The sequence below is a fragment of the Elaeis guineensis genome, chromosome 15 (genome assembly GCF_000442705.2).
Source record: "Elaeis guineensis isolate ETL-2024a chromosome 15, EG11, whole genome shotgun sequence".
Lineage (NCBI taxonomy): Eukaryota > Viridiplantae > Streptophyta > Magnoliopsida > Arecales > Arecaceae > Elaeis > Elaeis guineensis.
The window spans coordinates 65,546,627-65,562,922 of NC_026007.2; the positions used below are offsets into that span (position 1 = coordinate 65,546,627).

At 42.2% G+C, this 16,296-nt stretch overlaps 3 protein-coding genes across 3 annotated transcripts; 2 read left to right on the forward strand and 1 right to left on the reverse strand.

Annotated features, from left to right (window-relative positions):
• Positions 1 to 230: 230 nt before the first annotated feature.
• On the forward strand, positions 231 to 4,474 carry LOC140853979 (uncharacterized). The gene is made up of 4 exons (XM_073249103.1): positions 231 to 255; positions 1,008 to 1,340; positions 3,069 to 3,120; positions 4,049 to 4,474. The coding sequence occupies exons 1-4, from the start codon at positions 231 to 233 to the stop codon at positions 4,116 to 4,118; spliced, it is 480 nt and encodes a 159-aa protein (XP_073105204.1). The 3' UTR covers positions 4,119 to 4,474.
• A 5,752-nt stretch (positions 4,475 to 10,226) lies between these two features.
• Positions 10,227 to 11,655, forward strand: LOC105058492 (mitochondrial uncoupling protein 5). The gene has a single exon (XM_010941443.4). It carries the CDS (start codon positions 10,500 to 10,502, stop codon positions 11,442 to 11,444), a length of 945 nt encoding a protein of 314 aa, XP_010939745.1. The 5' UTR covers positions 10,227 to 10,499; the 3' UTR covers positions 11,445 to 11,655.
• A 3,710-nt stretch (positions 11,656 to 15,365) lies between these two features.
• LOC105058540 (GDSL esterase/lipase At1g06990-like) lies at positions 15,366 to 15,740 on the reverse strand. The gene has a single exon (XM_010941491.1). It carries the CDS (start codon positions 15,738 to 15,740, stop codon positions 15,366 to 15,368), a length of 375 nt encoding a protein of 124 aa, XP_010939793.1.
• Between the last annotated feature and the right edge of the window lie 556 nt (positions 15,741 to 16,296).

Sequence of the window (16,296 nt, forward strand, 5' to 3'; positions counted from 1 at the left end):
GGCTGGCTGTGTGGTACTTTTCTGCAACCATCATGCATTTAATTTGTTTGGGGCATTTGATATGTGAGTACCATCAATAAATGCACCAATCCATTGAGTACCATCAATAAATGCACCAATCCCTCAATGGTTTGGATGCTCTCCAGGTTGGGAGAAATTATTGGTAGGACCTGGTTATTAGTTAGAAGGCATTTCACACATAAGGAGCGAAAAACGTCGAGTACGTGATAATGCATGCCGTTAAGGAGGGGAAAGGTATTAATTATGAATCAGGTCCAACCAATAATTTTTATTTCCCGGTCTCAATCATGATGGTGCGTGTATGATTTAGAAGGCTCCATGTGATACACGATACTGCATTGGGCCTTCTCAATCATGGCTGCTACTTTTCAACTCCATACCTCTCCCTTGTTAAAATTTGTTTACTTATCCAAACATAACTTCAACCTACTTGGTCGCAGGCTCTTCTGATACCCCAACAAATCTTTGTATTCCTTGTATTTGTATGCAAATTATTTATTTCAGTTTGCCTCAAATCAGGTTCAAAATATTAGGTGGGCTTTGGCTAGGGTTCCACTTAGAGGATTGGATTCAGATTATCGAACATAACTTTGTGGGGTTTAATTGGGTTTGGGTTTATTTTACTTCTACCGGGTCCAGTAATTTGATTGTCCAAGAACCTGGATTAGTCAATTTCGGATCAGGTTGTGTCGTCATGGTGCCTGAGCCGTGATGGAACGGGTTTAGCTCGAAATCATGCATACAGAACCCAACCGGACTTTGTTGAAGGTTATGCCATAGTGTTAGTTCCAGTTGGCTGGGACCCACTTACCGTTGCTGCCCTTACACGTGGACTGCTAGCAGGAGTTTAACGAGCACTTACGATGCCATGCTGTCAAACAGCTGTCACACGGCACAGACCAAGAAGGCGGTGGATCCACGCACAGATCAAGAAGGGGGTGGATCCACGCACACGATGTGAGCGCGGACTTGAACGGTCCACCGAGGGTCCAGAACTAGTCGTGACGTTGCACGGAAGTCGCTTATCACGCGCGTTGTACCTTTTAACTCTACCTCATGCGGAAGAAGAGCAGGAATCGGCGTGCCGGAAGCTTCCACGCCTCACCGTTCCCCCTTTTCTTTCCTTTTCCATCGCGTGAACCCTCTGTCAAGTCGAACTCTGTGGTCGATCGCAAAGAAATACAAATACATCTCGCTGACAAAGACGCCGCTCTCTCCACCGATTCCCGGCCACCTCCGATGCACGGCACCGAATGGACGGCCCTCGATCACCGGCGAAATAAAGAAAGAAAAATCTCCTACCATTAGTCACCCCTCAGGTCTACCTAATAATTTCTCTCCAACGCGTATTCAATGCTCCTAGTTTTATCTTTTAGTTTGAAATTTATGATGAAAAAATTATAACACGTTGATATTATAATATCTTATGTTAAAATTATGATTTTTTTTGTATAGAATGTCATAATTTTTTTACAGGATATCATAAAGAGGAAAGAATATTTTCATCATTGAAAAATTTATAAAATTTTTAAATGATAAAAATATTTTTATCAAAATTATGACATCGTATGGAAAAATTATGGAGTTTTGCGATGCTCCAAAGAGTTTTTTAATTTTTTTACTATTTATCTATTTTCGATCATCAGATTAAAGATGGGCCATCGACATTTCAACTAGTTAAAATCCAAATGTGCATGGCTACTTAAAAAAGCCTTCTCCATTTTTTTGGTTGGGGGGTGGTGGCTGTGGCACAGAGAAGCCATCGATCGGGTGGTGGGATATGCAGAAATTGCAATAGTGCGAAGGTGGTTTGCGATGGTACCGAGAAGCCACGGGTCGACTGGGGTGGGTTTGTGGGACGGTGCAGAAGACGGGGGTGAGTGTGCGTAGGGGAGGTCAACGCAAGGTTGAGGGGTGGTTTGCGACGGTGTGGAGAAGCCGTGGGGGAGATGGGGGATGTTGGAGAGCGGTGTAGAAGGCGGGGGCGAGCGTGCGTAGGGGAGGGCAACGCGGGGTGGGGGGAGGTTTGCAGTGGTTCGAAGAAGCCGCAGCTGGTAGCGGTGGGGTGGTGTAGAAGCCGAGGGCAGGCCTGAGGGAGAGATGGGGGGGGGTTGAGGAGCGGTACAAAAGGTGAGGGCGGGCTTGGGGGGGGGGGATGGAGGGTGCTGAGAGCGGCGCAGAAGGCGGGGGTGGGAGCACATGGCAAAGGCGGCACGGATAGGTGGGGGGCAAAGGAGCTGTAGGTGTCGGGGGGGGGAGAGTGAGGGGACTGAGGTAGAGGGAGATGGAGAACCTATGGGAGGAGGGAAGCGAAGAAGTTGCAGGTGGCACCAAGCAGTAGGGTGGGCACGAAGAAGCCGCGGGTGGTGCCACCGAGGGGGGCGGCGATGGGGAGCCGGGCAGTGGAGGAAATGGGGGAGCTGTGCGGCATCGGGGAGGCAGGCAACAGGACACAGACAGTGGGCGGCGGCTAGGAGAAACAACGGACAAGAAGAAAAAAAATAATTTAAAAATATTAAAATATTATTTTTAGAAAAAATAATAAAATATAAAAAATAATGATAGTGTAATATCTTAAATGTCCTTGATGATAAAATAATATTAATAGAATACTATAGTAAAATTTAAAATAATGATATTCTATGCAGAAAGTCATAATTTCAACATAAAATGTCATTGATTAAAATATAGTGAGTGTCTCGAATCACCTGCATTCTGTACTTGTGTAAGTATCAGCTGTTCTAAAGGGACACTAAATAGCATGTTTTGCATTCTCTTGTTTCTGATTTTAGTGTGTAAGCAAGTTCATAATGAATAAAGATCTTATGCCTGTTTATTGATATCATTAGGACAAATGCATGATTCAGGTGAAACAAACTTGATCGACTTAACCATCTGGCTAAGTATTTTATTATCTAAGACTTGATCCAGCAATTGGTATGAGAAGATATAACTCATTATATCTGAAACATATGTTTATTTGTCTGTTAGCAGCTTCTTGTTTCATGGCATGTTTCGTGTATTAATCAATCATTTATCTTTTATAGGATGGGATGAGGGCGTGATGAATATGCAAGTTGGTGAATTGCTCGCCTTCAGGTAATATGTTTCATAATGTTCCTTTAGATGTTATCAGTTGTGCTCCAGTAGTGCAATCCCACTTGTAACAGCAACCTGTTGATATGTACCATCAAGATAGTGGCAGTATTTGGCCAAGGCAACTTGTTTGGGAATTACCACTGAACTCTAGTTTGGATGGATTTTGCTTCGGTAGATCATTCTGTGGCACCCTAGTTCTGTGAGCATTGGGCTGAGTTTGCCTAGGAACCTGGGTTTGCTTAGGTGGATGAGGGGTGCAGATATAGGGTGGCGGGTGGGATAAGAACTCCTCCTCAGTCTTTATTAAAACTAAATGAAAAAAAGAAGCTTGTTTGGGTTTTATGTGTGGAGGTCCAGTATATGGTTCATATCCCTGGACAGAAGGTCAGGAATTTCAGATACGTTCTTTTTCTTTTCTATATTGGTTTCATCATTTCTCTTATAACCATTTGTTGTTGGCATTGACAAGGATGGGTTATTAGGTGAAATGATTCCTGTCAGCAGGCTTGCTCATTTGCGAGTGCCAGGATGATTATCTTAGCCTGTCGTCAATATGTGATGCTCTTAGAAGTTTCCCAGATGCTTTTGCTTTGAAGCATCTGGTGCTTTGGGGATGATCCATTGTTTATTTGTTTCTGCACACAGTCTCTGTAGTTATTCATATATTTTGCAGTGCAGAAGCATGTAGCATGTGCCTCAACATTCCCTAGTTTTAGAATAGTCAGGTCTGATGACATCATTTTAGATTTTTAAGTTCTTGGTGATTTTCTGTTTACCAACATGTTTCTTTGTGCCCAGCCAGTTGACAATCTAGATACCATGATGTCATCATCGAGGTACCTTGCCAGTATTAATATCTGAATAGTTTCCATTGAGTGCGTTTCCCTTGCATCTAGAGCCTTGCTGACATGTTACAATCTATTTGCAGTGCACTCCAGATTATGCTTATGGAGCTAATGGATTTCCAGCATGGGGAATTCAACCCAACTCGGTCCTAGTTTTTGAGATTGAAGTCCTCAGTGTGCAGTAACTGTACAAATTCGTGGAACCTGTAGAACCACTGAGTCTGTGTCCATGGAAAAACTCAGTTGTCTGCAAGAGGTGGTATGGTACCATAATGTTTTAATGGATTAGTATACTATCTTAGCAAACTGTTCAGGAGAAGGATGCATTTGATGACACTGTGGGACTAATCTATTATAAAACTAGTCTAACAAGGGATTTGTGAATTTATGGCTTCTGTGATCTCATAAAGTAGCAGGCTTATTTAATCTCATTTCTGAACAAAAGTGATGATGCTAAGCCTCTTTAATTTATGGTTCTCCACCGAAGACCTTCTTCTGGATGGAGATAGATTTGCAAGCTATTGGTACTTGATCATGGAAGATTGCTGTAGTCATTTGAATAAAAGTTTCCACATTAGCGAATTCATGGATCCACCTTGCTGTGAATGAATGGTCATTTGGTTATCAAGGCTTATTTAGTAGTCATAAAAGTGTTTTAGTTGGCCCTGCCCAAAGAAAATACCTACACATCAGACGTATCATTTCTTTAATTTGTTTGCATGTGCTGCATCATAATAAGTGTATAGAAATTCATTCATGGTCTGAGGTTTTCTGCCAATCCGTTGGTGTCAACGTTCAGTCTTTTTATTCTGAGCTTGCTCCAGTATTTGAGGTCTGGTACTCTTCTGCAACTATCATGGATTTAATTTGTTTGGGGCATTTGATATGTGAGTACCATCAACAAATGCTCCAATGCCTCATAGTTTGGATGTTCTCCAGGTTGGGAGAAATGATTGGTTGGACCTGGTTCACAATGAACCAGATAATTTATTAGTTAGAAGGAATTTCATACATAAGGAGCGAAAAACGTTAAAAACATGATAATGCATGTTGTTAAGGAGGGGAAAGGTATTAATTATGAATCAGGTCCAACCAATAATTTTTATTTCAGGTAGGGTTGGTCCGGTCTCAATCGTGATGGTGTGTGTATGATTTAGAAGGCTCCCTGTGATGCACGATAGTGCATTGGGCTTTCTCAATCATGGCTGCTACTTTTCAACTCCATACCTCCCCCTTGGTAAATTTGTTTACTTATCCAAACATAACTTCAATCTACTTGGTCTTAATTTCATTTGCAGTCTCCTCTGATACCCCCAACAAATCTTTGTATTCCTTGTATTTGTATGTATTGCTGCTATTGCTCCACGGTCTGTTGGAGATTGTGAATAGCCTCCGTCAGAATTTTCATTTACTGCACAAGGACAGCAAATTATTATTGATCCGCAGTTACCACCGACCGTGAAACACTGGGTTCCTCGAGAGTCGCCGGAGGTGCATCATGCCATAATGAACGTCGAGCGAAACGTGTGGAAGCGCTGTGCATTCTTGTTTTAGCTATTGTGATTCTGAGAAAAATGTTTCCTTCTTCCCTCACCTGGCGCACTAAACTATTGTAGCCTATCTTTGGTGAGGTAGTCGATTAGGAATCGAGCTGTTGCGCCTGAATGGTGAATGACAGAAAATCTACAAAAGAAGTCTACTTATTGAAGATTGTCCGACGGGGGACTCTTCAATGCTTAAGTTAGCCGAAGAAAGAAAATAGCCAGAGAGCCGAAATCGAGAGTGAAAGCTTATCTTAAAAAAGCTTACCTGATCCTCCTTTTGTTACCGATATTTATAAGGTAGGTGATGCTGTTACTGTGTAACTCTCATTTCTGAATATTCAAGACGTGATGGTATTTAGTGGGTGGTGTTCCTATTAACTGCCATTAAGATCGAGTAATGAGCTACTCGTGGGTGACAATTACGCTACACGTTTGTGTCTAGTTAACGTCCAAGTCGAATAACTATCATCGATTTAGATAGTTGGTATGGCCCCAAGGAAGTAGTCAGATAGATGCCAAATATCACCAGCTAATCGAAGGTTACATGTCAAACTAAGATGGTTAAGTGCCGACTTGATAAGATCCATTGTACTTAACGGTCAAGTCCCGTCAATCCTGATAGATTGAACATCCATTAGATCTAGATCCGCTGATACCAGTCGGGTTGAATCATAGCAACTCAGTCGATGTAGAGATAAATTATTGCATGATTAGTCGGTTGGGAGGCGAGGAAGAGGGCTAGTCGGCTAAGCGGCGAGGATCTACCCCAACTGTTGTAGCTTATCTCTGATGAGGTAATCAGCTGGGAGCCAAACTATTGCGTCTAAACGATGAACGGTAGGAAATCTGCAAAAAAAGTTCACTTATTGGAGGTTGTCCGATGGAGGACCCCACGATGCTTAAATTAGTCGGAGAAAAGAAATAGCCAGAGAGTCAAAATCGAAAGCGAAAGCTTTTCTTAAAAAAGTTTACTAGATCCTTCATTTCTTATCGATATTTATAGGGTAGGTGATGCCGCTACTGTATAACTCTCATCCCTGAATGTTCGAAATATGATGGTATTTAGTGGACGATTATCTCATTAACAACTATTAAGATCGAGTAATGGGTTGCTCGTGGGCGATAATTACATTACATGTTCGTGTGTAGTTAATGCCCAAGTCGAATAACTGTCATTGATTCGGATAGTCGGTATGACCCCAAAGAAGTAGTCGAGTAGATGCCGAAATCACCAGATAATTGTAGGTTGCATGTCGAACCAAGTCGGTTAAGTACCAACTTGGTTAGATCTGTTGCACTTACTGGTCAAGTCCCGTCGATCCCGATTGGTTGAATGCCAATTAGGTCTAGACCTGCTGATACCAATCGGGTTGAATCACAGCAACTCAGTTGGTGCAGAGATGAATTATCATATGATTAGTCAGTTGGAAGGTGAGGAAGAGGGCTAGTTGGCTAAGTGGTAAGGATCTATCCCAATACTTGTCCCCCAACTCGTGAGTTCAATTCCACAAGCTTCCGAACCCCGAATTCACAACCAAGAAATGACAAAACATGGAGAAATTGTTGATGAGTCTGGCTCACCAACAATCAACGGTCACTGCAACTAGTCAAATCATTAGTCGGAGAACTAAAAATTGTAGATTTCTTTTGCACCAGAACTTCTCCACGCTGTCAAGGAGCGAGAGAAAAAATATCAAGAGAAGATTGCTCTGCTGGAGGCCAGATTGGCATCTTCAGAGACCCAATAGAAGAAAGACAAGGAGGAGTTCGAGAAACTGAGGGTCGACTAACAGAAGGAGATGGAGTCGGTAGAATCCACCCTCAACGAGGAAAAAGGCAACCAGCAGAAGATCGAGAAGTTCGCCCAAGAGCTGAAGAAAAATTATCCGTGGCAGAAACTCAGGCCCAGAAGACAGCTTCTCGGAGATGCGCATCAAGGCTACCGACCAAGCACTCCAAGATCGTCAACTCGTCGAAGAGTTGATGAAGATGGTGATGCTGCCTACCAACTGAAAAGTTGGGAAGACCCATCTAGTCGCAGAGATTCTCTCGGGCTCCTACGCTTTGTTGTAGTTCGTAACAGAATTATAGACACTTCAAACTTGTGTAGGGGAGTCACTCTTGGGTTGCAACCTGCTCAGGTCCAATTTGGGCTACAGTCGGCTGATGGCCTTCTTACAGTCCTCGAATTCGAGTCGGTAAGCATCCATGGAGCTTTCAACAAGCTCGTTTTTGTACTTCTTAGACTCTCGAAACTTGGTCAATGCCTGAGAAGCTACTTTCTGGATCCGAGATTCTGCTGAAAAAAATAAAAGGTTCTAGCATCATTGCCTATTGTCCAAAGCCCGTCATAGGATCAGTCTCGTCTCCAGTGTCACAGAGGTTGGCTAGTTGACAAGACGTCACCACGTAGGCTCTTCTTACTTGGCCTCTTCCTCCAAGATATGCTCTGATAGGCATCCGCCTTCACTTGCAATGTGATGGAGCCATCGCATGTTTCACGAAACAATAAAATGACGACTCGTACTCCGAAACAATAGGATGGCTACATACGGTATTTGGGGGCAGCATTAAGTGAAGATCGTCGGAAAAATAATTTGGATTCGTACAACAACTTAACTCTTTTTGCCCGATTAAAATTATAAAATTGGACTCAGAAGTTGGAAGACAAGTATTGGGATAGATCTTCGTCGCTTAGCTGACTAACCCTCTTCCTCGCGTCTCAACCGACTAATCGTGCAATAATTCATCTCTGCACCAACTGAGTTCTTGTGATTCAATCCGATTGGTATCAGTGGATTTGGACCTAATCAGCGTTCGACTGATCAGGATCGATGGGACTTGACCGCTAAGTACAACGGATCTAACCAAGTCGGCACTTAACCAACTTGGTTCAACATGCAACCTACAATTAGCTGGTGATATTTGATATCTACCTGATTGCTTTCTCGGAGCCATACCGACTATCTAAATCGATGATGATTATTCGACTTAGGCATTAACTACACACGAATATGTAGCATAATTGTCGCTCACCAGTGGTTTACTACTCAACCTTAATGACAATTAATGGAGTAACTGCCCACTAAATACTATCACGTCCCGAACATTTAAAGATGAGAGTTACACAGCAACGATATCATCTATCCTATAAATACCAGTAAGAAATGGGGGATCTGATAAACTTTCTTAAGATAAGCATTCGCTCTCGATTTTGGCTCTTTGGCTGTTTTCTTTCTTCGGCCAAGTTAAGCATCGAAGAATCCTTTGTCGGACAACTTTCGATAAATGAATTTTTTTTGCAGATTTTCTGTCGTTCACTATTCAGACGCAACAGCTCGACTCCCGACCAACTATCCCACTGGAGATAGGCTGCAATAGTATGCAAATTATTTATTTCAATTTGGCTCAATTCAGGTTTAAAATATTTGGTGGGCTTGGGCTTGGGTTCCACTTAGAGAATTGGATTCAGATTATCGAACATAATTTTGTGGGGTTTAATTGGGTTTTCTTCTACTGGGTCCAGTAATTTGGTTGTCCGAGAACCTGGATCAGTCAATTTCAGATCAGGTTGTGTTGTCTTGGTGCCTGAGCCGTGATGGAACGGGTTTAGCTCGAAATCCTGCATACAGAACCCAAACCGGACTTTGTTGAACGTCATGGCATAGAATTAGTTCCGGTTGGCTGGGACCCACTTACTGTTGCTGCCCTTGCACGTGGACTGCTAGCCGGAGTTTAACGAGCACTTGCGATACCATGCTGTCAAACAGCTTTCACACGGCGCAGACCAAGAAGGCGGTGGATCCACGCACACGATATAAGCGCGGACTGGAACGGTCCACCGAGGGTCCAGAACTAGTCCTGGCGTTTCACGGAAGTCGCCTATCACGCGCGTTGTACCTTTTAACTTTACCTCGTTCGGAAGAAGAACGGGAATCGGCGTGCCAGAAGCTTCCACGCCTCTCCGTTCACCCTTTTCTCTCCTTCCGTCGCGTGAACCCTCTGTCAAGTCGAACTCTGTGGTCGATCGCAAAGAAATACAAATACATCTCGGTGACAAAGACGCCGCTCTCTCCACCAATTCCCGGCCACCTCAGGTGCATCGCACCGAATGGACGGCCCTCGATCACCGGCGAAAAAAAAGAAAGAAAACTCCCACCATTAGTCACGGTCGAGACTAATTCTAACCTGGGACCCACCATATTTACGACAGAAATTATAGGCCCCCTCTGGTCCAGCTAATTATTTCTCCGTTCACAAAGCAGCCATTCGCTTCATGTTCAACACGATGGACCCCAAAAATCCAGCCAATCACACTATGACACAACATCAAACAGCCATTGAGCAGTAGGTGGGGGCCATTGTGCAAAGTAGTGCACGTGCCGCCAATAGCGGCACACGTCGACGAGCGGCCACGAATCCTACGTCCCCAGGGACTGCGATATTCCCAACCCTAGCTAGGGCCTGCGCGGAAAAGCCAGGGCATCCCAAGCTCGGCGTCAAGGTCACGCGAGAACCGGTCTCCTCCCCGCGTTCTAGAGCGACAAGGAAAATAAAGAAAAACAAAAAGTTAAAAAAAAAAAAAAGTCATAGAATCTTACCGCCACTAGGCACGACCCCCCCTCTCCCCTTCCCAAATCTCACCACGCTATTTCCTTCTCCTTTCCGTCTCCCACTTCTCCTCTTGTATTGGAACGCATCTATAAATACGTCCCCTTCTCCTTTCTCCCAACTCGCCCTTGTGAACACATAAAATTAGATCCCATCATATGTCTCAGAGACCTAGCGTTCCACACTCCTCCTCGATAGCCTTCTCCCTTCATTCCCATCTCCTGGTCTCCAGTGAGATGAACCCCAACTCCTATTGGCAACAATAAAAGGAAAAGAATCCTTCCCAAATCCCACTTCTATCTCTCCTAACCCGGATCTAGAAAGCCTCTTAACCAGAAAACTCCTTCTCTAACATTCTTTCTTAATTTTGTACCTCACGATGGGTGTGAAAGGATTCGTTGAGGGCGGCATCGCCTCCATCGTGGCCGGCTGCTCCACCCACCCGCTCGACCTCATCAAGGTCCGAATGCAGCTCCAGGGGGAGTCGCTGAGCCCGGCGGTCTCCGCCCTCCGCCCCGCTCTCGCCTTCCCCACCACCGCCACCGTCACCCTCCCACCGCCGCCGCGCCCCGGCCCACTCGCCGTCGGCGCCCAGATCCTCCGCTCCGAGGGTCCCTCCGCCCTGTTCTCCGGCGTTTCCGCCACCGTCCTCCGCCAGACTCTCTACTCCACCACCCGCATGGGCCTGTACGACATCCTCAAGAAGAAGTGGTCCCCTGCCGGCGATGGCAACGCGCTCCCGATCCACCGCAAGATCGCCGCCGGCCTCATCGCTGGCGGGATCGGCGCCGCCGTCGGGAACCCCGCTGACGTGGCCATGGTTCGGATGCAGGCCGACGGCCGGCTCCCGGCGGCGGAGCGGCGGAACTACAAGAGCGTGGTGGACGCTATCGGGCGGATGGTGAGGAGCGAGGGGTTGGGGAGCCTGTGGCGAGGGTCGTCGCTGACGGTGAACCGGGCGATGATCGTGACGGCGTCGCAGCTGGCGACGTACGACCAGGCGAAGGAGGCGATCCTGGCGCATGGGGTCATGGAGGACGGCCTGGGGACGCATGTGACGGCGAGCTTCACCGCCGGGCTGGTGGCGGCAATGGCGTCGAACCCAGTGGACGTGGTGAAGACGAGGGTGATGAACATGAAGGTGGAGAAGGGAGCGGCGCCACCGTACGCCGGAGCGCTCGACTGCGCGCTGAAGACGGTGAGGGCCGAGGGGCCGATGGCGCTCTACAAGGGCTTCATCCCCACCGTCTCCCGCCAGGGGCCGTTCACGGTGGTCCTCTTCGTGACGCTCGAGCAGGTCCGCAAGATCCTCAAGGACTTCTGATTGCCGTCTGATGTAGATCGGGCGGTAGATATCAGTGGATGATGGCGATAAAAGTAGCTTACCGAATAAATTGGGTTTTTATACTATATTCAAAACTTTCTATTATATTGATGTGATTCCCGTGACCTCGGGGTATGACAGAAGACAGTGGGGATTTTGCTGTTCGCTACTTTTTTTTGAATTAATTAATATTTAAATATTTTACTCCGCACATTGTCGATTGCTGCGAATTTTTGTTAATTAATATTTGAATATTTTACTCTACTTGCGAAATAGATCACATTGTCGAATGCTGCGATTTTTTTTTTTTTTTTGGATGGTCGATGGGGCGCATGCGAGGCACGTGCGAGAGGTTCGAGGGGCCTTGTGGGGCCCAGCCTCGTGTTGAAGGAGTGGTGCGGACGGAAGGGTGCTGTATGTGGCCGACCGAAAATTATTCGGTAGTTGGCAGTGCGATATTTAGGGTGCCGGCTTACCTGGTCCGGTGGCGAGTGTACCGGACTCGATTTAAAACGGGGCACGTGTCAGGATCTGATTCGTAGGATTCGATCTAGGGGCCCGCAAAGTTTCAGACTCCTATTATTTGTGGCTACACTTTCGGACAGCTTTTGGTCACGTTTGAATGGTTCTTGTTTTTTCTCTCACACGTTTTCCAAGTGGAGTGCATCACTCACGCATTCATTGCTCGGTTGAGTTGTATACTGGTCGGCCGTCCACTAACTTCCCCATTCAGCCATTCGGCAACTTTCACGTTCAACCAATCACTGGCTTTTCTGAGTTGGGATGTGGTCGCTGATTTTAGCATATTTCTTCTAAAATTGTCGATCTATTTGGTTGGTTTTTGTCGCTGCTTCCATCAAAATGAAGTTTTTAGCAATTTTTTCTTCATACCATGACCATGTTAGTGGAAGTTTGTGTGGTGGAACCGCATGCTTTGGCTGTCTATTAAGATCATCCAATTGTTACGGAAGAATTTTAAGAGATTTGTCATCAATTTAGTGGGAGCCGAGAATCTTATCATGTGTACTGAGGGGAAAAAATTGTCAATTATGAATGGTTTTTGCCTTTTGTTTAGCAAGAAGATCAGTGCACTAAAATATTTGACAAGAATTTTACAGATGAAGCCAACAATTTAGCCTTTCTCACACTCAGAATCTGCTTATTTTTTAGCCTTTGGTGTTGGCTTAGTTAGCATCGGCGGTCTTCTATTATGTATCATGCATATCTAAAATAAAGACTCAGCTTGTGCAAATCTCTGCTTCGGCATTCTTTTCGTAGCTGTCTAACCAACCTCATATCTAAAATAAATTAGAAAAGAAAGGGGTCAAACTCATATAAAATCAAAGGTAGCCAAGCAACGCTCAAAAACACATACTCAAATCCTTGAGCTCCTAAAGCAACGCAGAAAGCCACAAATAATGTCCTAAGAAAGCAACCCTTTTAAATCAATAATAAAAGGGTAGCTCACGCCAGTGCGTTATTTAAATGGTGGGAGAAATAAAGACAAACAGTTTTCTACATAAAGCTCTAATCAGCCTCCCTCTCATCAGTTTTATACTAATAATGTCCTCATTTTGGTTGCGTAACTGGTCGAAAATCCGTGCATTGCACGGTACTGAAAGTATAAAAATATTTTTTTTAAATTTAATTAGATTAAATATATATATAAATAATAAATTAATATTCATTCAAATTTTTAAGATCACTTCATATTCTCAACTACCTATATAAATATATTTTAATTATAAAAATATATTAATAATATTATATATTAATAACATAATTTAATATAAAGAGGTGTTAGGCTTTAATTGTAAGAAGATAATAATACTATATATTAATAATATAATTTAATGTAAAGATGTATTCTTTTCAAGTGGCATAACAAAACTCAAGAGAAGCTGAGTTGGCAACACTCCAATACTCCTCTTATTTATGGATTTTTTTTTCTCAAAACTTCTTTCAACAAATAATCTTCTTAGGATTTTTTCCCACTTGTTTCCTAACCATTCGTTAGATGCAAAAGAAAATTGAACAAAAAAAAGGAAAAAAAATATAATACATTCATATTTTTGCTCTTTTTTTCAACTATTTTCCATTTATTGTTGATCTATTTTTCCTCGATTTCTTTCTTAACATATGAAAAAATAAATAAACAAAAACTTTAAGATCATGATCTTAACTTCCTCATTTTTATTTTTCAATTATTTTCTCTCTTCTCCTTTTAATTTTTTCAGATCCTTTGATTTTGGAGAAGAAACATGGTACAAAAAAATTATAAAAAATAAAATCCAACCGTGACATGTTCAAACTTTTTTTTATAAATTTTAGATCATTTTTGAAGAAAAAAGAAGAAAATAAATCTTTTCTACAATTTTTTCTTTCTCTGACATTCTATTTATTTCTTTTTAGTCCGTTATTTTATAAATTTCACCCATGAAAAAAAAAATCTCAGCATAAAAATTTATTTCAATTTTTTAAAAAAAATATATATATATATATTTTTTTTCCTCTTTGCATGGATACTTAAAAGCATAAAAAATAAAAAAAAAATTCCAAAGAAAATTTTTTGCTTCCCTACTCTATCTGCAAGATTCTCTTTACTTTTCTTTTCTCAATTTTCGATAGATTTTGCTTGAGAAAAAAGAAGGAAAAAAATCAAAGGTTCCTATTTTTTTTTTTAGATTTTTGTTTCCTTTTTTTTCCTTCTCACGTATTAACCATGTGGAGATTTTTTTTTTTTTTTTTTGCTTTGCCCTATATATTTAGGCGGGATCATACGAGCACATATGGCTTGCCTATATATTTTCAAAAAAAGATAAAAACATGTAATAACATAATATGTAATCTCTTTCTCCCTTTGATGCATGCGAGAGTGGAAGGCTCTAGTCTGGCAGCAATCCTTCGCACGTGTCCAGCATCAGAAGTAGAAAGAGAAAAATAGTAAAAATAATTACATAAGGTAAACACGTAAGTCCTATCTGCATGCTTCTCTCTCTCTGATGTATGCCAAAAGTGGAAAGATGCTGTTCTGGCAGCAACCCCCTGCATGCATAACAAATGGAAAAAAAATAGCAAAAAAAAAAAGTAAATAAAGAGAAGGGTGTACCTAATCCGACTGTAGGGCGCTGTGGAGCCTCAGATCTAATGGAGACACATATATAGCCTCGATCGCTCATCCTTATTGCAACCCAACAAAAGTGCTAGATCCGATCTATCTTTTTTTTCCATCACATGTCCCATAGCTGGTACATCTTCCAAGAAAAGATTATGGAGAGGATTATGGAGAGATATATGCAAAAGATTATGGAGAAAGACAAAGTGGATGGCTGCTGCTATCCCCTCCCATGTGGTTCATGTTGATCTGGCCGTTTCAAATTCTTCAGACTTTTCTTCTTCTATTTGCAACCATGGCTCTGAGACCTGAATCAAAGAGCAACCAAAAATATGTTTTTTTTTCTATTCATACATGTATAATCCAGGTATATATGGACGCCACCTCTTCTTCTAGATTCAATTCTGCTTTTTTTTTTTTTTTAATCTTCTGTTTATGGCTTAAATCCTTTCTCAGATAGGAGATCAGATAAAGAAGATAGTACATCATATTAATATGAGGTACAGACACTGATCTTCCCTCCGATTCTCTCTATCAACTCTCCGTAGATTATTTGGACACGTGTTGCACATGCAGGTGCTTTTGGATTGCTCTTATTCATCTTCTCCGTGGGCCTTCCTATTAATCTTCTATAAGTTAATCGTGTTGCATGGGAGATATTTTTGGATTATTTTTTAATATAATTATTATATTACTGGAAAAGGAGAGTATATTTACCTTGAGAACAACTCGTACTTGGTGGAGTAGGAGATCCTCGCACTGACTCATGTTGAACGTTCCCTTTCTAGCCTGTACATCATAGTAATTCAAAAATCCAGTGGTTTGCCAACAATCCTATCAGCCTCCTCTCCAACCATCTCTTCAAGCCTAGCACGATAGGACTTGAACGTCTCTAATTTCATCACCATTGGCGCCGTGTTCCACAGAACCCATGTCATGTCGTCGAACCTAGATCCAGCTGATGCAAAGTTCACACCTGATCTGATGCCATCCTCTGATAGCTTTGGGTCCATGAACGGCAGTGACAACTGTCTGCCCAGCTTGAAGCTAAGCAAGTTAGGCACAAGGAGGCTGTTGGAGAACTTCCCGGTGGCAGCATGGCCGGCGAAGTCCCGCCCATAGGTGAAGTGGTCATTCCTGACTATTGTTGGGATATGGCTGTTGTTGCCGGTGTCTAACATCGAGTCACTGAAGAAAAAAATGGCCGAAAAATTACGATGACTTATCTTGTCCAAGAAAAGCAAGAAGAACGGGAGTGGCGCTATTGTATTGATTGATAATATTCATCCAAAATTATTTTTGTATCCGAATATATTTAATTATAGATAAAAATTTAAGCATCCGACTAATATCTATATCTATATGTATATCTGTCAAAAAAAAATAGATATAAATATCGATAAACAACGATACGATCAATATCAAATTATCCAATATTATTTGAAACTCAATTTAATTTTATATGATAGTTATTAATTTTTTAAAAAAATATACAATCATATTAATATATTATTAATTTTATTTATTATATACTTAATGATATATTTGATTTCGTAGTTATAAAATTTAATTATCAGACTTATATCTATATTTATATCCATAATTTCTATATCCGATTTATATCCATATCTATTTAAAATAAATATAGATATAAATTTTTGAATCTGACTAATATCTGTATTTATATTTATATTTATTAGATAAAATAAATATAGATATGAATATACTGATATTCGA

Coding starts and splice junctions, on each gene's coding strand:
- LOC140853979 (XM_073249103.1), top strand. CDS start 231: ATGCATGCCGTTAAGGAGGGGAAAG. Junction 1,341..3,068: donor TACCATTAGTCACCCCTCAG/GTCTACCTAATA, acceptor TATCTTTTATAG/GATGGGATGAGGGCGTGATG. Junction 3,121..4,048: donor GGTGAATTGCTCGCCTTCAG/GTAATATGTTTC, acceptor ATCTATTTGCAG/TGCACTCCAGATTATGCTTA.
- LOC105058492 (XM_010941443.4), top strand. CDS start 10,500: ATGGGTGTGAAAGGATTCGTTGAGGGCGGCATCGCCTCCATCGTGGCC.
- LOC105058540 (XM_010941491.1), bottom strand. CDS start 15,740: ATGTTAGACACCGGCAACAACAGCCATATCCCAACAATAGTCAGGAAT.